Here is a 25,939-nt window from a genome sequence, read left to right on the forward strand (position 1 = left end):
ATCTTACTCCACATTACATCTTAATCCGTCACTTTATCATATTCCTCACATATACCTAGTAGGTAAGTACCTACCTATATATAGGCATATATGTGAAACAAACTCCACGAGTCTAAACAGACACACCCATCCACGAGCACACAAGTTCCACGCCAAAAAAGATCTCCCCATCTTTTCTTAGAACGGAATTAATTGGACAGTTATAATTATATGATCAGTTAACTTTATGTATACGCAAGTAACACCAGCCTTCATTCAGATTTTCTATATCCCCCCCCAAGCGGGTCCACAAAATTCAAGAACCTTTTTAACTACCGGATACCCTCTATAGTAGCCCTCGCTTCCCTTCCCCGGACCACTCCTAAACTCCATCGCAATTGTAAAAGAAATATACTACCTCTTTTTTTCATTTTTTGGTTTTTTTTCCGTGGCAAGTGGCTTTACTACAAAGAGTCTTTTTCCATCGCCATCGCCATCGCCATTCGTATATACCCGCTAGAAGAAAAGAAAAGAAAAGAAAAGAAAAGAAAAGAAAAGAAAAGAAAAGAAAAGAAAAGAAAAGAATAAAAAGAAAAAGAAGGGAAAGGAGGAGTAGAAACTTAATATAGAATTAAAAGAAAAAGAAAGAAAAACTAGTCCCGTATCTCATTCACAAGTTCTCGTAACAATTGGTATAATAGTAGAACAAAATAGAAATCTGGGTACAGGAGATATTTTTTTTATGTAAATATATAGGCCTATATATATAGTAGTAGTAGTAGTAGTAGTAAATATCCATTTCTGTTCATTCAGTCTGTGCAAATTTTTTAGAAAAAGAGTTTTTTGTTTCGTTGCCAGTCGCCATAACATATATTTGGGGTATGGGTATAGAGCGTTTAGGAAATAAAAGAAAGAGAAAGAAAACAGAAAAACTAAAACGGGAAAAGGTATATATGAAGATATAAAATGATAGTGGAAATGCAAAGAGGGAATCAAGTAGATATGACGAGTCTGACAAGATGGTATTCGCTAGTCTCGAAAGGAAATAAAAGGAAAATAAACCTGGAACTTCGAGGAGAAAAGGGGCAGTCCAAGAACACTAATCGTATTTATGGGTCGCGTGTATCCTCCATTTGCTAAAAAGGCCTAAGGTGCGTTAGATTATTTCGTTTCGTTTCGTTTTCCTGTTATTCTACACCTAGAGGGGAAAGGCCGTGAGAGCTGATTCCGACAAATAAGGTGAGGTATGTGTGAGAAGAGGATATAATGCAACAGGCTCGAACAGTGTAGAGAGAAGGCAGGACGCGACATGTATGATATTCGTAACAAAAACAAAGTAAAAAATGATTTCAGGGTATCGTTGATGTTTGGATTGAGCTCGAGACCGTCGTTAAAAAAAAAAGAGTATGAAAAGTAAAAAAGCTAAATGCGATCCTGGAACTCCATAGAAAGTCAAAAATGAATCGGACTTTTATGATGGGTGTCTTTTCAATGGGTTATTGAATGGGGAATACGACATCGGGGTACCGGTCAATGTAAAAACAAAAGGATATCGTCGTTGTCATCGCATCATTCATTCAGTTAAGACCAAAAGTAATAAGATAATCGGAAATTGGTGGTGTTTAGGGAACCAAGTATTGACCATTATGGCGTTTCTCAAACATCGGAAAGTGTCCCCAAACCTTTCTGCTGTCTGCGTCGGGATAGGCGACACCAGGAGGAACTGTGTTACTAATCATCGACCAAGAATCACTAATCCCGCTAATGTTACTCCCAGCGGTGCTTGGCCTCGATCTTGGGACGTCCCTCGGGGGTTGCATCGACCCAATTGGTCCGATGGGGGCTTGGAGACCGTTTTCTCCGGAATTGCGCTTGATCCCGTTCATTGAGTATGGGTGACCAATGGGTTCTGATCGTGGGTTGGTACCAACAGCTCTGCTAAATGGGACAGGGGACGGGTCGAGGTCAGCAGTCGAATCGTTGTACATTGAGGTTCGTTCGCCAGCGGTTCCCTTCAGAATACCGGGTTGTCGAAGGTAATCCGGTAACTCATTCACAAGGCGCTCTCGCTGTTCGTCAGACAGGCTCGTGCGTGGCTTCGTCTTCATAGCATCCCAAGCATGGTGCAAGGATCCACCGATACCTGGCATACCGTTTTCGGGCGCTTTGGGGCCTGGGCTATCAGAGAGGGACACTCCACTGAAGAGTTTCTCCATTGGAAGTGGAAGGGAGGTTGTAGACGAGTTGTTGGGTTCGTCGCTTCCCTTGGGCGTGGGGGCGGTTGGGAAGAGCTTGTTGTTGAAGTATGGAAGCGAGTCTTCAAACGAATCAGACTGCGGCCGGACAGGCAATCCCTGAAAGTCAGGCATGATACCATTAGAGATAAGGAAGTCCTTAAACAAGTCGATAGCAATGTCACGTGAAGCTCTATTATCCCGAGTGTATGTAAATTGTATTTGGCATATCCCTTTTGCCGAATTTTGCGAAAGGCGTTTGGGTCGGAGTACCGTTTCAACTAGGACACCATATTGCATCTTGAAACGATCAACCACATTATGTTTGAAGTCGGTCGAAGATAAGGCGTCCTGGAGTTTTTCAGAAGTCGTCATATCGATTGTGTGGGTTTCGGGAACATGTGCCTAGTCGCTAATCAGTATGATATCATACTACAGGGGATAACGATCTACGTACCAAAAGCTCATGGATGGCGTGCGGGACCTGCCATTCAGGTCCACTAACAGTGACAACGTCACTAGCTGTTTCAGTGCCTGGAAATCTGATCTTACAAGACCACTTTTTCTCAATCCCTATTAGCAAGTCGCTTTGGGCGATCAGAGTGCGGTGGTAGAGTCTTGGAATGACAACTGTCTCCTCGACGTATTCCGAATCCTAATCGGGATATCAGCAACCCCAGGCCCCGATGAGAAAATATATAGAAGACTTACAACTTGTTGGACCATAGCATTTATCTCCTGCTTCACAAGCTCCAAGCTCGCAGCATTTCTAGCTGGGGTTCGGCAAATAACGTTGTCCACAGCAATTTCCTCGGTATCTCGTCCACCCCCGGAATCCCTATCCATGGCATTTGAGAATTTGACAAATACCGAGTATTTCCGCATAATGCTTTGAATATGTTGTCCGCCAATGCCGATAATTCGCTTGTGATAACGGTCAGGGATGTAGAATGAGATGTCGGCCGGTAACTCTTGCTCAACAAGCTCCAGTCCCAGCATGCTCGCCTGGAAGTCCACTCCGATCACATCAATGTAAAAGTCGAATTCGTTGAAAGGTTCAAACAAGATCTGAACATCAGCTTGGCCCATAATCTTGTTGATCTTCCCATTCTTCTTCCCGCTAACGAATTCCTTATGTTCGTTGGCGACTTGAACTTTGACTCTAATCTGGGAGCGGTTTTCCTGTGGTGAATTAGCCAGTTTCTAAGCCACTCAGGCGGCAATAATAAACTACATACCTTGACAAATCTGACGTCTGAAATTATTTTTAATGCGAGTTTGACTGCATCATCGGAGCCATAAATCTCGAATGCGAATTTACTAAACGCGATATCGGCTCCGCTAAAAACGCAAATGTCTGTAAGAAGTCTTTGAACCTCTTGCGGAAGGAGCGGCCGCATGGACGAGAGAGCCGTCTCGTTCAGAAGTACCCAGCAGGAGGCGTTATAGTATTGATGTGACTATATCATGTTAGCAAACTTGCGAGGGAAACAAAATTTAGATAAGGCCACACGGCGGGTAAGAGCCTTACAATATTCAAGATGGCCTTAATAGTCCGATCCAAAGGTGGGATATCTGGTGCTTGGATACGCATCATAGACCTTCCAGCCCCGAGAGAAGGGAATTGAACAAAAGACCCATTTTCAGCCATAACCTTCTTCACCACATCCAAGCGTTCGAGGATGATAAAGTCAATTTTGTTCATCGATAACGAGACATCCTTAACATAAAGTTTGCAATTTGAGACCAACTCGCTAATCATCCTCGCCGCTTGTTTGATCATTTCGGGTTGCCCTGTGATAAATATGATATCCGGGTGCCGGGGTGTAGCTTTAGGAGGTTTGTAACCGTAGACCCCCGGGAATGCAGTGGGTAGGTAGATGTTCGTTTTTGTGACCGCCTCGACATGCTGAATATCTTTACGGCCCCGGCCACACATCAAACTTTGCAAAGATAGCTCAAGGAATATCGAGTCCACATGAAGGCCAAGCTATATAAAAAAATTAGTTTGTAAACGCGTATATGGCATGTTATTCTGCAAAGGACTTACCATGTCATCAATCATTACTAAGACCCTGATCTTAGCGCATTCAACGCTCTCAACATCACCATATATTAAGATCTTCAGACGTGTGTCTTGACTGGTGTCACTACCACCGGTACGCACGGAAACGCCTTTGGTCGGTTCTGGGTGTACAACAAAGATATCCACGCCGCAGTAGTCAGATATCCTTTCGAGTTGCTGAGCTGCATCGGCCCTGAATTTTTCATCTTCACCGATAACTTGATCGACATCAATGTCGACGGTAGCACATTTCTTTCCATGAAAATATTAGTAAGTTTTAAAGATAAGAATACCAAATTATTTAATCGAATTCGGGATAGGGAGCATACAAGCTTCAAGGGGATGCTTTCTAGTAGAATTCCCCGTGTCCTCAAAACAACATCTGGATCACCATATAGCGAAATCGTAGTAACGGGTAGACGCCTAGGCTTCCCCATAACCTGTTTCGGTTCATTGATCTGAGCGCTGGCGACGACATGCTCGGGTCCATCGCTTAACGACTTGCATAGCCTCTTAAGGTTGTCCAAGGTCTGACGATGGTACGGTAGCATATAGGGCGGAAGGTTCGCCGAATCGGAGCCAGCTGGATGTAGCCATTTTTCCTTGGCACCCGGAGTTGCGAATGCTATCCGTGTGGGATCAGGACCAGTAAGAGACGGGGTTTCGACACAAAATGAGAAGCTTAGATTCTCGGTTATTCCTGAACCACCTTTACCGCCAACAGGGTCGAGGTTTCGAAGGGAAGAAGATAACGGGACTTGGATGGTGCCAGTATGCGCAACCGGCCGGGTTAGCGGATACTCGTAACGTCCTTGCATGGAGACTTGGCCGTGTCTTTCCATGCTATGATGTAGTGTGTGCGTATATCGACCGCCTAAATCAAGCTTAAGCGGAGAAGTGGAGAAGATAGCGGGATTGATACAACACGGAGGTGTCAAAATGTAAGGAGGATGTTATCGAAGGGCATTGACACTGAGGAAGACAAGATGGACAAGTTAGCAGAAAAGAAGCGGTGCAGAAAATTCGAATTGGTTGAGGCCAAATGATGGGAATCGGTTGGTGGTTGTTTTAAAGCTTTGATCTCCAAACGGACCTTTTGTGAAAAGCAAGAAAATCTCGGTAGCTTAGCCCAGCCCAGCCCGTCAAAGCAGCGGCAGTACCAGCAGTGCACCACAACAAAAAAATAAAAAATAAACGAAACCACGAAGTTTAACAACCAAACGAAGGGAACTGGCGATGAAGAGTCGAGATCGAGCGGGGTATTGTATGTACTGAAGTATGCTGAAATGTGAGGGTTTCCTCGAAGCTCCCGTCTGTCGAGATTCTAAGTTCGGGGTATCAAAAAATAAAGATAACAAGATATTAACTTTAAAAAAAAAAAAAAAAGTAATGGAAGGGTACTAGTGAAATTTCTGCGGTACGTTAGCCCAAGAGAAGAACCGCAGCGAAGCGTAGCACAACCGGCCGAAATAATCTAGCGGAACAAATGATTGGAACTATGCAAGAACGGGATACAGAATAGAAACAATGAACGTCCTGGCCGGGGATGCTTTTTATTAGTTCCTGCAATCGACTTTTTTTGGTTCTTTATAAAAAAAAAATTATAAAAGATAAAAAAAGCAGGCGAGGATTATTGGATATCCAGCTGCAACCGAGATGGAGGAACAAGAAGGAAAAGTGGACGACAGAGGTAGGTCCAACTCGGAAGTGGCAGAACGGGGAATAGTCCGAGATGGGAGCCCCGAATATGCCAGTATCTGGTTAATTATTACCAGCCCCAGCAGAGGCACTCTTCGGCTCGTCCTGGCTGTCAGGTTGGCTCGGTTTGGTTGGTTTCAACGAAGGGGAAAAAAAAACAAATAAATGTGATGGGTGGTAGAGAAGGACAGACAGAGAGGGAGAACAAGAAGATCCGGCACTCTGCTGCTGCTTTCCTCACAGGCACTGCCAAGATTTGGGTCCAACCTTGGGATCCTAGTGAACACAGGCACGGCTTCAAAGAACAGCAGTCCCGGGCCAGGTTCTCAACGGCGATAGGAATATGGGGAAAGTGCGGGTATAACTAAGACACGGAGGATGAGATCCGGAGGACGTTGGGGGAAGCTTAGGAACGGGTGCTCTTTGGGTCGAAATGTTCAATTGCGATGATATCAATCAAAAAATTTAAACGGAAATAGAGATGGGAAAGCCTTCAGACCAGGCAAAGCACGATATAGTTAATGAAGCAAAACACTGACAGAGCTGTAGAGTTTGAAATCGTGTCAAGATTCTGCAAAAACAAGCCAGAATGAAGGGATTTGAAAGCGGAGATGCTGCAATTGCGATGTTGAAGACCGGGATACGCAGCCTGGGCCTGCTACATGTACATGGCCTCTTAAGCTTCTCTTAAGAGTGCCGATCAAAGGGAAGTAAATGTAAAGTGTAGAAATGTAAATACCTGAAAGATCCACGAGCTGAAAGGTGGATGTATTGTGTAAGAGAGGAAACAAGCTAGACCCTGGGCGTAGCTTTCGATCCACAAGACAAGGCCGTATCGTTTCTCCCTTGGTGGGCCTCTTATCTGCAACGGGTAGACTTTCGATGGTGTATCAAAAACAGATTTAAAAAAAAAAAACGTTGAAGGGCGGGATCTCGGGAAAACGTCGCTAGCTAGGTAGCTAGGACAAGCAAAGCGGAAGTTGGAAGCGAGTGGATAGAGTGTTAATACCGAATGATGAAAACCGGATAGATGAATAAACGAATAAACGAATAGATACTCCAGATCTATCCTTTTATTATTTTCTATGACTATGCGTGTGTCTGCAAGTCTAGTGTCTGTGTGTGAATTGGCGGTTGATGTTTTAATCCGGCTGCGGTGATGCGATGCTGTCCGATGCTGGCGAGATAGGCCGGGCAAGCTTCTCCCTTTCAATAGCAAATATATTAATAATGGCGGCTGCAGGCGTAAAAAGCCTCCCCGTTTTCGATCCCTCGAGATTTTAGCTTGGGAGAAGTAAAAAAAGTAGCGGGTCGACTTTGTTAGAGGTCCATTGTCTACTTCGAAAGGACCAAAAAATGGGTTTCTTCGAAATCTGGGCTTCTCCCCAAAGATGTTATCTTGATACAACCTCGCTTGGGACCTGGCGTGAAATTCAAAGATCTGAGGTATTGCTTAGTACTTCGGTATGCACTTTTCAAGAAAGAAAAGAAATATCATGTGGAGGGATAATATGAGCTTTTAATGGGGCTTCAAAACGTAAACGGTTTGACAGGGAAATGCACCTAAAAAACAAAATAAAAAAATAAAAAATAATGGATGAATGAATTCGAGCAATTGCAAAATGCACTTTTCCTTGTCGGTCGAACCGCTCGGCACCCAAGGAAATGCGTGGGCAAGAGCACGGCTCCGATTTAAAGTGTGCACACCTGAAAGATAGGGCAGAGAATGAGGAGACGCTAAGGTATGTAATGTAGCAATGTGGGGACCTTGGGATCTGGTTATGGTAACTTGGACTTGCTTAGTCCGTCCTCGAGCAGTCAAAGTACCAGAGATACCTGCAAAGCGCCTGGAAAGGTGCATGAAGACAAGGCAATTACCCCAGCAGCACAACAGGAAGCTAACCGGCCAGAGGAGTGATGTGGAGGTGCATCTGCAGGAAGCGAAAACAGCGAGCAGGGGAGGTCGAGTTCAGCACATACGAGAGCGGGCGGGGGTAGACTGGATTCGATTCAATTGGGCCCCGACGTGCAGAGACAGGAAGAGAGACGAGGGAAGAAAGAATGAGGCTTTCGATGCGAGGGTGCTGCTACTGTGTACAGTATGCAGATGAAACCAGGCTGGTCCAGATGCTCAGAAACCCCACATTTCGAAGTCAGGAATGGGGATTGACTTGGTATTCACTCTGTAATCACAATCTGCACCCGGAGGGACCGGTCCGTACTTACTTGCTGGTTTGCTTGCTTGCTTGCTTAACTTCGGGTTACCGAACGTAACTACGTTCGAACCGGAGGCGGAACTGTCAAGAGAAGGTGGTAGTGTTATGTATGTTGGGTGTCAGGGTTTACGGGAGCTTGGAAGACGTACTAGATCTAGATCTCGGTTCGATTCCTTGCCGGGGTGAGAGAGAGGGAGAGAGAGAAAGAAAGAGAGTCAATTGGAAGAGTCGACAGAGTCGACAGAGAGAGAGAGAGAGAAGTATGAGGTATGAGGTACACTATGAAGTATGTATTCTTCACCGATATTTGGACAAGAGTGACATTCATATGCATCGATCTCACGATTAGAAAACGAGGGCATTAAGAAATTAAACAATTCACGACTTCACAGCACCGAAATCACCGTGCAGGGTCATCATGACGACAAGCGAGCCTCGCGATGTTGATATCCGCCTCATCACCTTTAGCTTGATCCTGTAAGTAAAATCATCCATCTAGCTCACCGATCACTCTCGCTCGAGCCTCTCCACGCGACAACGCTAACTTTTAGTGATACATGGCCACACACATCGAGACACAATCACAGCTCATATCATACGGATCCATGATATCCATCACACAAGCGAATCCGAAGCTCTAGTGCAAATAATATACGGATATGCGGATATGACGATATACGCCAGTCAACCTGGCCAAAGTCGGCCCCTACCACCGTCTATCCTCCGCACTCTCTCCAAACAGGCACCAGTTGGACAGCCAAGACCGAATCGAACGGGGAACATGCATGCACACAAGCAAGCAATAGAAAAATAAAGGAAAAAATAAAATAAAATAAAGTAAAATAAAATAAAATGCTACTCACGTTAGACTCGAGGGCCAGGGCATGCCTAAGCTTTCGTCATCCAACTATTCAAGCGGTCCTTTGTTTTAACTTACCGAATGTCCCGAGACATCAAGAGCACAACTGTTGACATCTACACATCCCTTCGTCGAGGCATGCAAACTCTAATATGAGTGCATACAACGCACGCAACGGAAGCTTAAGCATTTCTTTGCGATTGGGAGGGACTGGCAGCTGCACTATAACCTCAGGAGCCTATAGGCCTATCGTCGAGCGCGAGGGCCCGGGTGCATAAGTTACAAATGTTTCCTCCAGCAGGAAGACTGCCCCTGCAAGGCCGAACATACGTACGACACGATGTTCTCTTCGCCTTGGACGGCTTCAGCATCGCTAAACCCGCGACACTGCAGATTGCAGTTCGCCTCCGGAAAGCGGCGTCCGCTTACATGCCTTCTGCATATGCACACCATGCAGGAACCCCCCCGTTTACGACATACCGAAATCCAACGCCCATTTCCACTGGCATTTTATTATACCTCAGACTCCTATACGTAAAAAAAAAAAAGGCTCCTTCTCCTAGCAAGACCGGTGCTACCACCATGTTTCTTCGAGCCACCTATGCGTCTTCGCAGGTAAGTATGTACAAATCGGATCATCACCGCCTTACCAGGTTTTGGGACATCGTCTATCCCAGACACTGCAAATACAAAAAGAAACTCTTAAGAGACCGTTTTCCATCAATTTTATTTTAGGAAGGCAGGATATCCAACTCACTTGCTTGATTCGCAGGCCGCGAAAAAAAAACTCTAAGTCTCACGGCCTCTACCTTTTGAGGTACTCGAGCTAAGAGACAAAAAAAGTGAAAAGTAAAAAGACCATGGCCAGGCAACTGAAATTCGGAGATACAAGACAATATTTCCTTCTCTACTTTGATCACTCTCCACCCTAATGGCTCCATTCAAACTCAACTCCAACGTCACTAACTATGCCCCGCAAAGCAGGACCCTCAATTCCATTTCCCCATTAACCGAAAAAGATAAAAGCGAACCCTGAGTTCCGTTACAAAAAAAATAAAATAAATGCAAATCCGGTCTCTTCGATGATCTATCCGTCCGGATAAAGGCTCCATTAAGCTCCTGCATTACACAAGAAGGCTAAAAAAGAAAATATAAGAGAAAGAAAAAAAAACAAAAGAAAAAAAAACAAAATGCAACAATCAAATCCAAGCGGGAAGCCTATCTCAACGTCCATTCATGCCTTCCCTTGTCAAACATGTCAACATCCCTTCTTAAGACCATGCCCTTGTCATTCCCTCTATGTCAACCCAAGGAAGTCGAGTCAGACCATGATCATGACCGTGACACTTTTCTCCTAGCATTTGCCACCCATACTGTTCTTCTCTTTCTTCCTCGCAGTAATACGCCGGGATTCTAGTCGTTGCTGCCTTTCCGTTTTTTCCTTCCTACTTGTAGTTCTTTGAATTATAACTCTTTCCCTTTCCTCCCCTTGTGGTCTTTTATTCTCCATAAGTAGGTACATGTATACATACTTAGGTAGTAACCTAACTTTGAATCCAGCAATAACTAAGCCTTTGGATCCGGTAGCTATAGCAATCAAATGTACAACAGTATACTTTCATTAGCACAGCCATCTATCGATATATCCTCCCATCAACAGAGACACAAAAAAAGGATGTATGCGCTTACCTAGATAGGGCTGGTAGTCAACTAATGCTCTCCCATCCCTCTTTGACACTGACATAAAACTTGGGTTTTTTTTACCATTTGTTCCTTCTGAATCATCTTGTGTCTCCTTCCCAAACCCGCTATATCGCGCGAATTGATAGACAGGTCTAATTAGATGATCCCACCAGCGGTACATGCCTACGTAAATAAATTGCGCCTTGCTTGCGAATTAATTACCTATTACACTAGTTAGTGTGTCTGGGTACGAGATCAGTACACTCCGATATTTTATAATACTTTCTTAGATCTACCCGTTGTTCATCCTTTTTGAATCGTATGTAGTTCGTATATGCTGCATAAACGTATGTAAAATATAATATTCGAACTAACTATCTAGATACCTTACAACTACTAGTCAGAAACCAAGTTGGTATACAGTAACTTCAAATATTGGATATGTAAAGTGTTTGAGCCTACTTCAGTAGTATTCTAGAATAATCCAATGCCATACTTTTTACATATACCAGATCACCTATAGCTAATTACATTTGATATCAATCAGTATTTATAAAACATGTATATGAGGGATTCACGAACGATAAAGACTTGCTAGGTGGTAATAAAGCTCCCGGGTCGATTCCGTACGTATACCCAATGTAAAATTATAAAGATCCTTAACCAATAGTATATACACATCCGCAATCGATCAACCAGCCGAAATCGTAAATCTCAGAAGACGGAGATCAAAACTTGGTGTTTTAAAAGAAAAATTCTTTCCCCGAACTCTTCGATCCCATACCGGAAGGTCCCAATAGCCCAAATCCTTGAACGCCTCCCGTTCAAAAAAAGAAAAAACATGCAAAGCAAAAAACGATTCAAAGAGCAGAAGGAAGAAAATAAAAAAAATAAAAATAAAGAAATTAAAAAAATTCTTACCTTTAAATCCGTCACGAAGAACGCCTTATGACATCAAACCTCGGTAGAATCGAAGCCCGTTCAATATATGCACACAACCAACTAAAAAGTAGGTAGGTACTTAACTTACTTAAGCGTCATAACTAACCCATACTTCATAAATCTATACCACGTTTCCCACTCTTCCAAACTATTGGCTCGCTTCCCATCGGGACATCAAAAATTAATATATACCTACATATATGCATTTTGCATCGACCAGGCTCCGGCCATCTCCCGTATTCGCAGGACCACCTAGCTAGTTCCCCCTATATATGTCTCAGACATTATTCTCGAATTCGAAGTTACCTGACATTATACATATTCTAGAACAGTAGCGACTAGATACCATCCGTGGCCGAACCTTGTAATATCGATTACTTGGTTTCGTTGGGATTTTTAGCGTCGCGATAGTATGCATGCCCTTCAATGACAAAATTTTGCTAAAGAGCTCCCTTCCATCTAGATTTCTATCTGAGCTAGAATTTACCTCACGAGGTAACTCTGAACCCTAGGTACAAAGATCTGGAATTACAAATAATCAAAAACGATAGTATCGAGGTGCCCATGTGTATCTTCATTTAAATCCTACCCCCTAAGGCGGGTTTGAAGGACATCCGACCCGAAGCTAGATCTATAGAAGCGTCGTGCTTATAAGCTTACTGCACATACGAGCTGCCATATGCTATATCTATTTCGGAACCTGTGGAACTTATTATCCCAGCCAATGGTTTCGAGTAGAGCCTACGAGGGACGGAAGGTGGAGAGAGAGGTTAAAGGATGTCTCACACAGATTATATTGAGGGGCCGAATAACGTCTAGATTATTGATAAAGAGGATGAAGAGACTTTTCTCAAGGAAGGATAAAACGCAGTACAAAAAAGAAGGCTTCGCGCAAGTAACCATGGATTCGAGGCTAGTAACAATGCTAGAGAAACGAATTCCAAAAGCATGCATGAAACATTCGCTTTTTGTATGTAAGAGCAATGGAACCACATGTTACAGCGATTTAATCGCTAGCGCATTGGCGCCTCTTTCCATCTCTCCCAGCAAAGGCTGAAATCTTAGATGGGATAAACACTATTTTATTACAAGTCAATGAAGAAAGGGGTAGAAACGAAAAACAAATCTTGCAAAAAGCTTAAAAAGAAAAAACCAATGGAAGATAATATGCTTGCTATGAAGCATCAAAATCAATAGCCAAAAGGTTTAGGCATACCTAACCCCACCTGGCGCTGGGGGTGCCATACCTCTATCCCTTCCGTATGGCAATCGCCCGTCCTCGACATCCCGCGATGCACCCATTGGCGGATTTCCCGCGCCATACTCTCTTTCTCGATAAACTCGTTCCCTTTCTTCTTCCCTAGCGGTAGGCGGGGCCATGGCATATTCCCTAGCATACCCATCCCTCATTGGCTGTGGAGGAGGGGGGGCTGGTGGGTGGTGATGGTGGTGCGCCGGTGGTGCCATTGGAGGGGGGGCGTACTCTCTAGCGTACTCCCTACCATACCCGCGATCATAGGGGGCATAGTCATAGTCTCGTTCTCTGTATACTCGGTCACTCATCATGACGTCAGGGTCATCAACATACCTGCGCATTGGTGGGGGAGGATGAGAGGGTGCCGGTGGCCCATGTGGGTGTACTGGTGGCGGGGGCGCATGTGAAGCGGAATACCCAGGAGATCTGGGTCTATAGGGCCGCCCTTCAGGATCATTCGAATCGACATAGACGACCCTGGTTACGTAGACAGGAACGCGCTCTCGGATGATCACCGGCCTGTTGTAAGGGTCACTGTAGGCATCGTATGGGGCCATGGGACGAGGATATGGTGCATAGTCAGCATAATGAGGCCCGTCCGAGGCCCGAATGAGAGCCCTGTCGGCTCGTGATTCCTCAACCGCTTCTGTAGGCGGGGCACTCGCTCTTGGGGTGGGACGCTCTCTGGATGGTGAGAGCGATCTGCTAGAGCGTCTAGGACGGGCAGTAGGCATTCTGCTAGAAGCTCTAGGCGAAGGCGAGCGGCCTCTAGGGGCCCTCTGTAGCTCTTCATCCTCGTACCTATATTGTGGTCTCGGCACTCGTGGGGGTGGTGGGGGCGATGATCCAGAACGACGAGCAGGGTACGGGTAGTATGGGTCATGGTATGCATCCTGGTAGACATATTCCTGAGCGTACCCACGTCCCTCCGGCAAATATACCCTTCGAGGAGACACCGGACGAGGATCGCGTGGTGGAGGATACCCATATTCTGCTTCGTACGGGCCACGAGTGTACCCCATCATATGAGGCGGAGGAGGGTAAGGGTCACGGTAGCGGAAATAGCCTGGTTGCTGCTTAGCATATCGGTCCTGTGGCGGGATCCCATAACGTGCAGCCTTCCCAGGGGATAAAGGTTCAAGGGTAGGTGATCCTCGAGGAATTGTAACAACCGGTGAAAGAGGTGGAGCCTCCCGCTTAACAGGTTGTGGAGGTGATTTCTTATCCATGGTTTGCTGTTGCTTTGGAGCGTCCTTAGGGTTAGCTCGTTTTTTCGGATCCGTGACAGCTTCGTCCCCTTCGTCGAGATCTGCCGGTTTGTAATCGTATGGACGGTTGGATCCCGTAGCCTCACCGGGACGAGTAGCTGGTGGCGTAGCGAAGGCCGGCCCCTTGTTTGTGGGTGCCTCATCATATAGTGGTGAACTCGACCTCCGTTTCTATATATTCATAAAAATCAGCTTTACCAAACCGTTTAGCAATATATACTTCGGGAAAATGTTAAGACCTTGGAATCGAAGCCCCGGTTCTCACGAACCTGCCACCGATCGCCACCTCGTTCTCGTTCTCTCTCCCGCTCCCGTTCAAGCTGGCGATCTCTCTCGCGTTCTCGCCGTTCTTCTTTAGTTGAGTTATGGTTGTTGTTCATTGCAGTCTTGCGTAAAGGCTCCGTTCCACGCTTGTTATCGCCGTACTGTCGATTTTCTCGCTGGGGCCGTCCTTGAAAGCCTAGCTTCTCATCATCACGTCTATCGGCGTTGGCAGGGAACGTTGGCGCCATTGGAGATGAAGCTGGGCCGCTATTGTTACGATTCTTGTCTTGTTGTGGCTGTTTGGTCGTGCTTGGCTTTGTTCCAGGCGCGGGTTTTGGTGGGAGCGTAGCTGCGTATTCCTGTGCCTTTTTCAAACTCGCTTGTAGGTCAGTAGCAGCGGAAGATACGGTCTTTGCTTGAGATGCCTGGTTGTTTCCGTTCTGTTGAACCTGTTGATGTTTACTGTTGCCAATAGCCTCACGTTCTTTCTTCTCAGAATTTCGAGTGTCTACTACTGGTGATTTGTCTACGACCATAGGCTCAGGCTGTAGCTGGGTTTGATTAGTTAAAGGAATTGATTGGGGCAACGGCTGCCCTGGTAAAGCTTGAGCTGGCAGCAAATGCGGAACAGGTAGCAACGGGAATCCTGGTGGCAATTCAAACGGGTTCTGGGATTGCGGAACAGCCAACATGAGATGGTGCGCAAAGGCGTTCATGTCCTCTGGGCTGCCCTGCATTTGGTTCTGTCCAGGAGGCATCATCCACTGTTGGCTGGGATCCCATTGAGGTTGGCTCAGCGGTAGCTGTTGCTGCTGCTGCTGTTGCTGCTGCTGTTGCTGCTGCTGTTGTTGCTGCTGTTGCTGCTGCTGTTGCTGCTGCTGTTGCTGCTGCTGTTGTTGCTGCTGCTGCTGCTGCTGCTGCGGTGGTCTCTGCCCCTGTTGGCGTCCGGTGTCTCTCTGGTCTCTACCATTATTTTGATGAGGGGCAGCATCCCTCCCAGATACTGTGATCACGGTTCGTCCGCCGTTTAATTCGCCTTTTGAGGAGCCGGTGAACACGGGGATTGGTCGAGCCGAAGTATCGATCGTATTGCTCGGAGCTGAAAGAACGGAGGGAGCAGCTCCGTTCTGTTTCCCGTTCAATGCAACGGGCTGACTGCTCTTAAGGTTATTTGAACCAGAACTATCGACGCCAGCAGCTATTGTATGCTTAGGTCTAACGTTTGGATGTTTTCCAGAACGAACAGTGTCGCGTAACAGCAATAGCTTTTCAAGAGATGTCCTTTCTTGATCTTCTGATAGCTGTATGTTAGTAGACTGCGGCATGCCGGTCAAAGCAGCCATTGTGACTGAAGAAACCAAAAGAGAGCTGTCAAATCTGAGAGAAATGATGTGCGATGACGATGTCAATAATCAATCCGGAGACGGCTGATGGCTAATGACAGTCTGTTAAATGTAGCTAACCGAATTGTGTCGAGGGAAACTCCTGAGCCTCCACTTGCACTTGCACAGGAAGGGGGGTTTTGTTTGGTCGGAAGGAAAAATTATGGGGCTGATAGCCCCAAATCGGGTAGTGAAGATGTACTATATACAAACCACAGAGCAACAAGCAATCGGTACGTGTAATCACAAGCGTAAGAGAAACAAGGGAATGTCTAGGAATTTTTCTTCCACCTGGATTTCAGTTGATGGCGTCCAGGTAGAAGACTAGATAGGAGCCCTCGATTAAAAGATAGCAAGGATAAGTTGGGGGTGATAGCCGATGGAGGCAGTGGTGGTGATGAGTGAGGTTGGTGGTAAACGAGGGAAGGTTGCGACAGTGAAGAGCAGGGCAGTGGAGGGTTTTCTAGCTGTCCGCCTCAACGCAATATATCAAAACACCATGAAGGCCCGTCCGGCATGCAAAGAAATAGGTACCTACCTATTCATCTCTCTCTATACACATACTATATATGAGATATTGGGCTCCCCTTCTATTGAGAGCAAATTCTTTATTATCCGAGTGTATTTTGTTTATAACATCAGGTGTATGTTAAATGTTATCTATATTATATTCCTCATTCAATCAGATCGCCCACTCTGGGCAACAGTCAAGGCTGTACCGCTCTGCCTCAAAAGTCCTTACAAAATGAATGCCCTTTCAAAACAGCTAAACTATACGCCAGGAAATTCCAAATAGCACTCAATCGACCATATCGGTATCAATAACAGACGCAAACAAAGGAATTCATAACCTGGGTATAGAGTAAAGAAAAAGAAAGAAAGAAAGAAAGAAAAGCAACCAGATCAGAATGATAGAAAAATATATATACTTACAAAAAGCGAAAGAGAGAGAGGGGTATTCCTAACTACTTGAATCTTGCTGGCTTACCGAAATGAGGATCAGATATTTAAATGGCCTTAACCACTCAACATGGGGCTGGGTGCAACTGGTGCCGCTGCTGGTTTATCAGGAGTACCAGAGGTGTACTGCCAATGTGCCGCTGCATCCGCCCTGTCTGCCGCACTCAGCATCTCCTCCATCGTCTTGACCCTTTTGACCCGTGCGGCATGGTCGCCCCTACCCTGCTGCTGTGGTGTCCTACTTGACAAGTTTACGCCGTTAACCTCCTTCCTAAGTTCGTGATCCGTATCTGGCTCGCCATACTCTTGGTTCTTCCGCTGTCTATCCAACTCCTTATCCAGCTCGTCGTCCTCTTCCACCAGCCGAACCTCTTCATCGTCAACGGTTGTGCTGGCTGCCGTTTCCATGAAAGAATCACCTTCCCGGTCGGTAGGGCCTCCGTTCCAGACCTGCTGTATAAGCTGGCTTTGGAATTGTGGTTGATGTGTGGAGACGGCAGATCTAGACGCCGGCCTTGATCCCCTGTGCTGCGAATGACCAGGTGATGACAGAAACATCAGAGACTCCACAGCATCCTGCTCCATTGTCAGAGTGTTCGTCCTAACAGGGGTGCAGGGACGAACAGCTGCTGACGGATTTGCCTGAGAAGATATTGGTTCCTCGGAGAGACTAAGAATATCTGTAGGAGCGGAGGATATATTTGACACAGAGCTCATATTACTGAATGTCTTGGGCAAAGACGGCGGTGGGTGCCTCCCTCGACGGACTGGTAAAGTATGAGACCCGCTAGGCGACCGAGCATGGTGGCGAATTGGAGCTGCCGGTGCCAGATGGCGACCCGGTGACATCTGGAACCTTGCAGCGAAGGAGTCCAACGCCTGATTTGGATTGTGCCCACTCCCTCGTATGTTTGAGGGTAGTGGGGAAGGAGGAGGCTTCACCCAGTAATTTGGGTCCTGATGTGAGCTTATATTCGCAGCAGGGGCCAAAAACATAGCAGATGGGTCGCTAGTGGTTCGAGAATGGCGACCGACACGGCTATGAGGGGCTCGAGGGCTCGCCGGGACCGGGGAAGGCATTAAAGATATACCCAATCCACCCGAATAGCTGTCGACTGAGGTCTGACGCTTCAGAGGTTGGCTTGCAGCACCAGTCTGAACGGAGCCGATCGTAGCTGGTGGGATCAAAGGAGTGTTTGAAGCAGTTATGGAAGGTGACTGTGATAGTCTATTCTGTCGTTTCTCGACTATATAATTCTCCACCTGATCAAAACTCTGCCCTTGAAGACCGTTCTGCATCTTGATCATTGCATATGACAACCTTGAGCGGAGCTGGGTCGATAGCTATGCAAATTAACACCTGGTTAGCATGTACACCAGGTTGGATGTATTAAAATGGCAGCATCCAAGATACGGTACGGCCTGCGAAAAGGGATAATACCTCGCCTATCCGCTCTCGGCCGTTTCGAGGAGATGAAGTAGCAGGTTGGTACGGTGTGGCAGGGAGCGATGTGCTCGGTGCCTTGATAGCACCAGAAGCAGTTCGCTTGTTCCCAATGTTGGGATGCGGCGTAGCAGCTATAATAGGTGAGATAACCATCTCATCAGACGGTGTCTTCCTCTCGTTCGGTGGAGTGGTGGTGTCCCTTTGGTTACTATCATCATGCTTGCCAGCGGGTACTGGTATGGACAATGGCGGGGCCACCGCCTTTAGACCCGCACCAGTTCCAGTTCCAGCTCCAGTCCCAGCATCAGTCCCAGCACCAGCCGATGACTGCTTTTCAGCGTCAAACCCGCCGACGTCTTTAGAAATTCCGAGGGCCTCGTTTTCCTTGGTGGTCGGCACCGGGCTAGAGGAGTCCTGTGCAGGGTCGTTGGGGTTTGACGCGTGAAGAGCCTGGGTTTTGGCGTGATGGGCCAATGCCTCGCGAGCGAGTTGAGTTGCCTCCGCCAACAGCTCGATGGGAGTCGAAGATGCCTCCACGACGGTGGGCTCCTCGTGTTTATCCGCAGCTGCCGGGGCGGACTTCGCCTCCATTTTTCTCTTACTTGGACAGTGCTATCGACACTATCAGTTTCTGGTGTTGCTTTTGCTCTGTCTGGGCAGACAAAAAGTAGTTGTTTGGAGGGTTTTGAATGCTCGAAAGGAAAGCGGAACGTTCGAAACACACTGCAGGCGGGTGCCGGTGGTGTTTTCTCGTGAACTCGACCTGGCCGACTGGGACGGGTATAAACAAATAAACTAGAGACTATCAATTAAACCTCTAGCCTGTAAGTTAAGTATCAACAAGTAAGTAGTATATAATCTTCTATCGATTTTAAAAGGAAGTTCGAATATTCTCGCTCGACTGTACTAATTAATTAATTCCTAGGACAGAACAGAAGAAAAAATTGAGTCAAGCCGGCCGTGTTATTTTTCGTCTAGCGGTTTCCACTCGCCGGCCGTGTGTGCGAAAAAAAAAGTCTCGCTCGCTCGCTGGGTGGGACCAGGGAGTCTCCTCGTCCTCGTCCTCGTGTCCTGAGCAGACCCTGTCGGTGTGGATGATATTGCTGGCAGAGACGGGAAGCCGGTGGAGAAGGGCTTCAAATGCATATGAACTTCAGAGTAATCGACCGTCCCAGAGTTTATAAAATGCACGCCTGCGATTTTAATTACGATCTTACACGACATTTCTTCCTGCTCAATCCCGAGGACGCGGTCTGACACGTTTTCCAGCCGGCCAGAGACATATGCTTACCAACTGGAGACTGCAATTCGGCCTACGAGCTACGACTCACGCTGGCAGAAAGGAGTAGCGGTAAACTCCCCTGTGACACCAGCGCTAGCTTTATTCTGTGACGGGCAGAAGAACCTCGATTCGCGAGCTCGTCGACGGCAGCATTTTCCGACAAGGGCGGGGCCCAGGTTTTTAGCTCCAAGCCAGTCGGCGGCTTGAGGCACTTAATCAGAAACTGATAGGTATCGCCAATTGGATTAGGTTGCCAAACTCAATCGTGGTTTTATGGTTACAAAAACTTTAGAATTTCTTGATTTCTTTGGGAGGGTTCATTGCATTGTATTGCACCCAGAGCTCTCTCGACTCTTAGAAAGGTCACCAGCAGCCACATGCGCTTGCCCGCCCCAACCTTACCTACGACTGGCCAAGGAAACGAACCATGCATCAGGAAGAAACTCTGCACACCGCCTACTCACGTGCCGGCGTGCTGCAACTACCTCGCCATTTCAGCCGGCCAAGAGGTTAGGATGATAACGCACGAATGACGACTTTATTGCGCCGAAATATTTCGATCGAAACCACACATTCCACACGAATTTGTGCAAAACGTTGAAAACACCCGCGCACTCGCCAAGAACTTAAAGACTTCTAATACTGTAACAATTCTAATTTGATATTTATTTATACAATTTTCAGAAGGGTTACGATCAAATTCTTACCCCACAGAGCTGTCTTGTCCGACTATGTGGGAGTACAGAAGCTTCGATTTGTCGACACGTCGTCATGTGACCCCTAATCATTGATTCGCCTAGTCTTCAAAGGGTAACTTATGTGCAACCTTGAATCCAAAGGTTATCATTATCATGATTTGGTCCTTTGCATTAAATGACAAGATCCGCTAAAGCCAGCTGTCGCTGTTAAATTTAGTACCGCGGCCAACTTTACTCTACATGAGGAGGAACTGGATTCTCATTCGGAAGAGGCACGAAGCTTGGCCACTCACAAATGAGTGCACCTATATATTGGCGGGCTGGGCTGGGCCTGACGATCTCGCAGTTGATTATGCCCGGGTCCATGGCCATGGACCCGGCTCAGGTGTTCTAGTCCTCCTATTGGCTAGGCGGGCTCAACGGCTTTGCCACAGAGTTATGTTGGCACGCCACCCCTCGTAGCATCCGGTAACGAGACCAGCACCAGATGCCCCGTGTAACAAGTCCCCGATGTTCATGAGATATCGTAGCACACCCACTGACTATGATGGTGGGTGCCAATACCTACAAAAGAAGAATTATACTCCTTGTTTTTTCTTCAGTCTGGGCATTCGTGTCGAGATTACCTTCAAGAGAATCAAATAGGCCCCCGATACATTAAGCTTATAAGCCGTACTGGATTATTAATGAAGGTATAGATAGCTACGCGCATAACCTAAAATATATGAATATCCGCACCGCTAAAACCGAGAATAATATTTGTGTTCTACTTTTCAAATAATCTACTTTCTTGACAGGTATCTAACCTTCGTTCTCAGATTGGGTTTCTTATTAATCTTCTATCTCATGTTAACGTGTTGAATATATACTTTTCTCTAAGACAATTCGGCACGGGTTCTCCAAATTGGGCAGTGATTAAAATGCACAGGATTATCTATAGTCCAGAAATCAGAAGATATGTTCCTGACGGATTGTTAGCTAGCTATGCAATGCCGTTGGATAGAGAAGAAGTCTTCCGGGAAGTAAGATAGCCCCGAGTCTAAGCGCTCGACGAGATCGCCCGAAGAGCCACCGGTCCGTTTTCATTTTGAAGAAAGAACATGTACATATGTACTTAGTAAGTGCTTACTTTAAGTAAATACATAAGTAAGTATATATGTATGGCCAGTATCGATATCCGTTGCCCTTTGTGACGTCTGGGAACGAGACCATGATATCCTCTTCTAACCATATCTCGTGTTGCAATGTTGGATTTCTCGACAATTGATTCGAGGCTCAAGCATAAAAGATATATTTCCGAAGGGCGACGGAGAAATAATCATATATCGCGATCTCCTATCTCGAGATCGCTCTAGCTGAAAAATAACATCAAGTAGTATGTTTAATAGTTAATATCAATTCTGGGTGTATTATATCTCTGTGAAGACGTTATACTGTCACTAGTAACTCGAAACTTGACGCTGTGTTGCTTTCGCAACTTCCAACTAGGTTAAAGCTCCAACAGCTCCAGCTCGTCGAACGGATGCTCCCGGCGCCATCCTCCACACATATACATCCCACCATGGCATCCCTATCCATCACAGCTGATCCACTCTCCCTCATCCCCACCTTCCCAAATGAAGACCCATCTACATACCCGCCAATCCAATCAGGTGGCTCTCTAATCCTCGCCTGGCAAATCCGTAACAAACGAGTTCTCCTCGTCGGGGGCGGGAATGTACGTAAACCCCACCAGTATATCGATCCCCTCCATCAAAATAAGAATAAAAATCTAACCCTATGAAAAAAAATTCAAAATAAGAACAGGTAGCAGCCACTCGTCTCGTTCACCTTCTCAGCGCCGATGCATTAGTAACCCTTATCTGCCCACCCTCAGGTCTTCACCCAGAAACCGCCTATCGTCTCAAAACCCACGAGTCCAGAATAACCTATATACCCCGCAACTTCGAACCCTCCGATCTATCCTCCATCCCATCGATATCATTAGTTTTAACCGCAATAGACGATCCAGTCGCATCAACTGAGATCTATACACTATGTAAATCACTAAACTACCCTGTAAACGTTGCAGATGTCCCTCCGGAATGTGATTTCTACTTCGGAAGCGTGCATAGAGATGGTCCGTTACAGATTATGGTATCAACGGGTGGGAATGGACCTAAGCTTGCTGCTATGATTAGGAGGAAGGTGGCGGATTCATTGCCCAAGGAGACCTCTAAGGCTATTGTGAAAGTTGGGGAGCTGAGGAAGATGCTAAGGGCGATTGCTCCTGAGAAGGATGAAGGGGCAAAGAGGATGGAGTGGATGAGTAGGGTTTGTGAAAGTTGGGAATTTGAAGAGCTGGCTGAGATGACAGAAGGGGATATGAAGATTTTGTTAGAGGGATATAAGGATGGGGTGGTGAAGCAGTATAAGGAAGTGAAGCTATTGGAGAGTGTGAGGAGCGGGGAGGAAGAGGATGACAGAAGGGAAGGAAAACCCGGGGATGCTTAATTGGAACATTTATCTCTCTGATACTGCATTAGGTGGGTATGCGGCTCATGCATCGTATTTTGGGGGATTTTGCCTGTATTTTTTTTATGAAGTGGTGGTGACGGCATATGTATATCCGCAGCCGTATATTATATTGCATCTCATCGGACCCTGCATTTTACCCGGCAGGATGGATATACTTCGTATGCAGCAGTGGATTCAAACGCCACAGGTACCGGTTGCACTAGTTAGCAGAGGCGGTGCAGGCTGTCATAAATACTCGTAATACAGAGTACCTAATATACCTAGGCAATGTGGTACTACTATACGTGCGACTGATTTGGAACGACAGGACCGAAAGGACCAAACAAAAATGTGATATCAGAATGCTGCGATGCGAGCGGCGTCGTACTTACTTACTCTGTAAGCCCACACTTACTGACATACATATACCGATATTATATTACATGAACATGTGCAATTTAGGCTGGCCGTGCCTGCACGATGCAGGGAGGCTTCCATACCTGGGTTTGTATTCCTGTGAATTCTCTTTTTTTGTAGCCTTGAATTCGAGGGAAAGCACCGAGTGTACCTACTACATACTGACATGTAGGTTTAAATCAGGGGCGAGAACTGAAGGACATTTGAGTTCAATTCATTTTTGTCTTTTCCCCAAAATATTAATTAAAATACCTAACCCGCGTGGTTAAAGTTTTGAAGCTCGTGGCGTCTATCTGCGACAGAAATACCAAGAATGCGCGTTGGATGGATCAAAATCCACACCTTAACTTAAAAAACGTGAACTCTAAAAATTGGGAGCTGTCATTTGTAAAAAAAGATCTTAAGACAGGACGCAGGCAAGAATCGCGTAATCACCGTAGCCGGGTGGAGGGTTTTTCTTTCCAGCCTTTGAGATTTTCAGGGACGCGGGAAGATGGGGAACTGGGGAAGGGGCTTGGTCTCGGCGACTGTTTAGCGTGATTGAGGTCCCTGAAAGTCGAGACGGCCGATACGCCAGATAGATTACCATTTTCTTCTTCTCTTTATTTCTTTTCTTCTATTCCATCTAAGGGCAGGGGGCGAAACCTCGTGATAATGATTCGTCTGTATGCGAGAATGCCAGCAGGCAGCGCCATGTATATAGGTACATGTACATACATACTAGTTATATCATAGACTGTGATATGATATAGTTAATAGGCATAACATGCACCGACCAAGCCAAGGTCGCAGAAAGTGCCGCACTTTTGATCTTGCTTGACCGGGTCTCCGAGCTTCCTAAAATATCTAGATCCTGTGATATGTGCTGTGACGACGAGAACGGCTGGGCCTGGCCGGCTATGTACTCACATATACATGGTAGAGCACGTAGTACATACTGGGGGGTGCATGGGATTTAATTGGATTCGAGGTCTCAAGGGTTCTTTGACGACCTAGCTTTTCGTCTGAAGCAGGGGGACGTTGATGTTCACGAGGGTCCGAACGTTCGCTAGTTGCTTTCCGAACCACCTTAATGTCTTTATTGATACATTCGTATTGTTTACCTCCTGCATACCATGTGTAGAAGAATAATAGTTAGTCAGTACTGCAGCGCCCATGGTGTTCATTTTATTAACATTCATACGCACACGCGAGAGGGAGGGAGGGAAAGAGAGAGAGAGGGAGATAGCTTTGGATTTCTCATGCAGGTGGAAAGCACAATTGGAAATGTTCGATGCCAAATACATACCCAATCCAGGAGACGAATGATATATCACAGGAACCAGCACCTGCAGCATGCGTGTGAGTACCTAGGGATGTATGTATGTATGTTGTGATAGTAGTAAGATTATATAGTTTTAGCGATTCGCATTTAGGTCAATCTTGTGAAGCCAGGGCAGTAAACACGGGTACCAACCTCTTGTCTTCTAATTAGTAGTAGCTTTCTTCCCTGATGATTGTAGCGCCTTCGATCCAGGAGGCCAATCAATGCATCCCGAATACGGGATATGTATGTAACTAATGCATGACGAGAAGAAGAAGAGGAAGAAAGAAAGAAAGAAAGAAAGAAAGAAAGAAAGAAAGAAAGAAAGAAAGAAAGAAAGAGAGGAAACCCCTGGACTAGTGCGGTAATGTAAGTAAGGAAGTTGGTAAGTCAGTAAGTATGTATGTACCTGATATACAATGTCGGTACCTGAGCATGAGAGGCCTCGAGGTAGTGAGTGGTTAGAGCTAGAGTGTATGCTGAGGTGAAGTAGAGTTCTGATTTGAAGTTTGGACGGAAAGTCTAACACGGAAAAAGCAAAGACAGTTATAATCCCATCCACAGAATGAATGAACATACACAGCAGATGGGCAGACGGACAGACGGACAGACAGACAGACAGACAGACAGACAGACAGACTCAGACTCCACAGGAAGCTTCAATTCACATCCTTCTTTCCTCCTTCCTCTCCTCTTCCTCTCACTCTTCAATTACACCGCTTCTCCTCTGTATACTTGATTGTTCCACCTACCGCCTGACAATCGAACTGATCTGTTATAATATATACCTATTTACTTACTTAGTTACATACTGACTTACCCAGATTTTAGGTTACCTGCTTGCTTGATTGCTTGCTTGCTTGATTGCCCGCTTGCTAGCTTGCTCTCCTGGACGGCTGCTCTGGTAGCTCCCTGGCCCATGTCCTGGTCATATCATTCGGCTACATTATCCTGAAGTACCGAGCCACCCGCTGTCTGAGATACTTTTTTTTCTTGCTCGATCGATTGAGGTTAGCAGAGAACCCCACACGGCCCTCCAAACAGAGAGGAAGAAAATATATTAGAGAGAAAGAAGCTCTTGCCTCCGCTTGCCGCGAAGTACCACCCGATTGTGAATCCACAGATACACCTCTGTCCCCAAGTACCTCCAATAGGTGCTTCCTGGGGTACTTCCAGAGGTACTTGCATACACACACCTGGAGTGGTACATAGTAGTGTGGTGGTAGTATTGTTGGCGGTCTCGGTTCCTGGCTCTCGTCAGGCGTGGAGCTGATTCGACCATTCGATTCTATATATACCACCACCACAAGCATCAACCAATATATACTGGTAGTACTTATGAAGTACATCTGATACTATACTAGACTATACTATACTCTTGGTATATGATATTGGTATTCTTTTCGAGTTCTGGCTCGAATCTGCCTCTGGGGCATCGTCACTATACATATACCATCTCAAGATCTAAGGTACAAGATCCAAGATCGAGGG

General features: G+C 46.1%; 5 protein-coding genes across 5 annotated transcripts; 2 read left to right on the plus strand and 3 right to left on the minus strand.

The window, feature by feature from the left end:
- Positions 1-1,601: 1,601 nt before the first annotated feature.
- AOL_s00109g11 (uncharacterized protein) lies at positions 1,602-5,120 on the minus strand (the record flags this gene model as incomplete). Its single annotated transcript, XM_011126492.1, has 7 exons — positions 1,602-2,618; positions 2,671-2,868; positions 2,925-3,395; positions 3,452-3,673; positions 3,745-4,203; positions 4,264-4,530; positions 4,608-5,120. 7 exons carry the CDS (start codon positions 5,118-5,120, stop codon positions 1,602-1,604), a joined length of 3,147 nt encoding a protein of 1,048 aa, XP_011124794.1.
- A 2,521-nt stretch (positions 5,121-7,641) lies between these two features.
- AOL_s00109g12 (uncharacterized protein) lies at positions 7,642-7,894 on the plus strand (the record flags this gene model as incomplete). Its single annotated transcript, XM_011126493.1, has 2 exons — positions 7,642-7,718; positions 7,780-7,894. 2 exons carry the CDS (start codon positions 7,642-7,644, stop codon positions 7,892-7,894), a joined length of 192 nt encoding a protein of 63 aa, XP_011124795.1.
- Positions 7,895-12,882: 4,988 nt separating this feature from the next.
- On the minus strand, positions 12,883-15,806 carry AOL_s00109g13 (uncharacterized protein; the record flags this gene model as incomplete). Its single annotated transcript, XM_011126494.1, has 2 exons — positions 12,883-14,370; positions 14,469-15,806. 2 exons carry the CDS (start codon positions 15,804-15,806, stop codon positions 12,883-12,885), a joined length of 2,826 nt encoding a protein of 941 aa, XP_011124796.1.
- A 1,056-nt stretch (positions 15,807-16,862) lies between these two features.
- Positions 16,863-18,843, minus strand: AOL_s00109g14 (uncharacterized protein; the record flags this gene model as incomplete). Its single annotated transcript, XM_011126495.1, has 2 exons — positions 16,863-18,149; positions 18,247-18,843. 2 exons carry the CDS (start codon positions 18,841-18,843, stop codon positions 16,863-16,865), a joined length of 1,884 nt encoding a protein of 627 aa, XP_011124797.1.
- Positions 18,844-21,793: 2,950 nt separating this feature from the next.
- On the plus strand, positions 21,794-22,725 carry AOL_s00109g15 (uncharacterized protein; the record flags this gene model as incomplete). The annotated part of the gene is made up of 2 exons (XM_011126496.1): positions 21,794-21,949; positions 22,039-22,725. 2 exons carry the CDS (start codon positions 21,794-21,796, stop codon positions 22,723-22,725), a joined length of 843 nt encoding a protein of 280 aa, XP_011124798.1.
- Positions 22,726-25,939: the final 3,214 nt, after the last annotated feature.

The sequence above is a fragment of the Orbilia oligospora genome, assembly GCF_000225545.1.
Source record: "Orbilia oligospora ATCC 24927 unplaced genomic scaffold scaffold00109, whole genome shotgun sequence".
NCBI lineage: Eukaryota > Fungi > Ascomycota > Orbiliomycetes > Orbiliales > Orbiliaceae > Orbilia > Orbilia oligospora.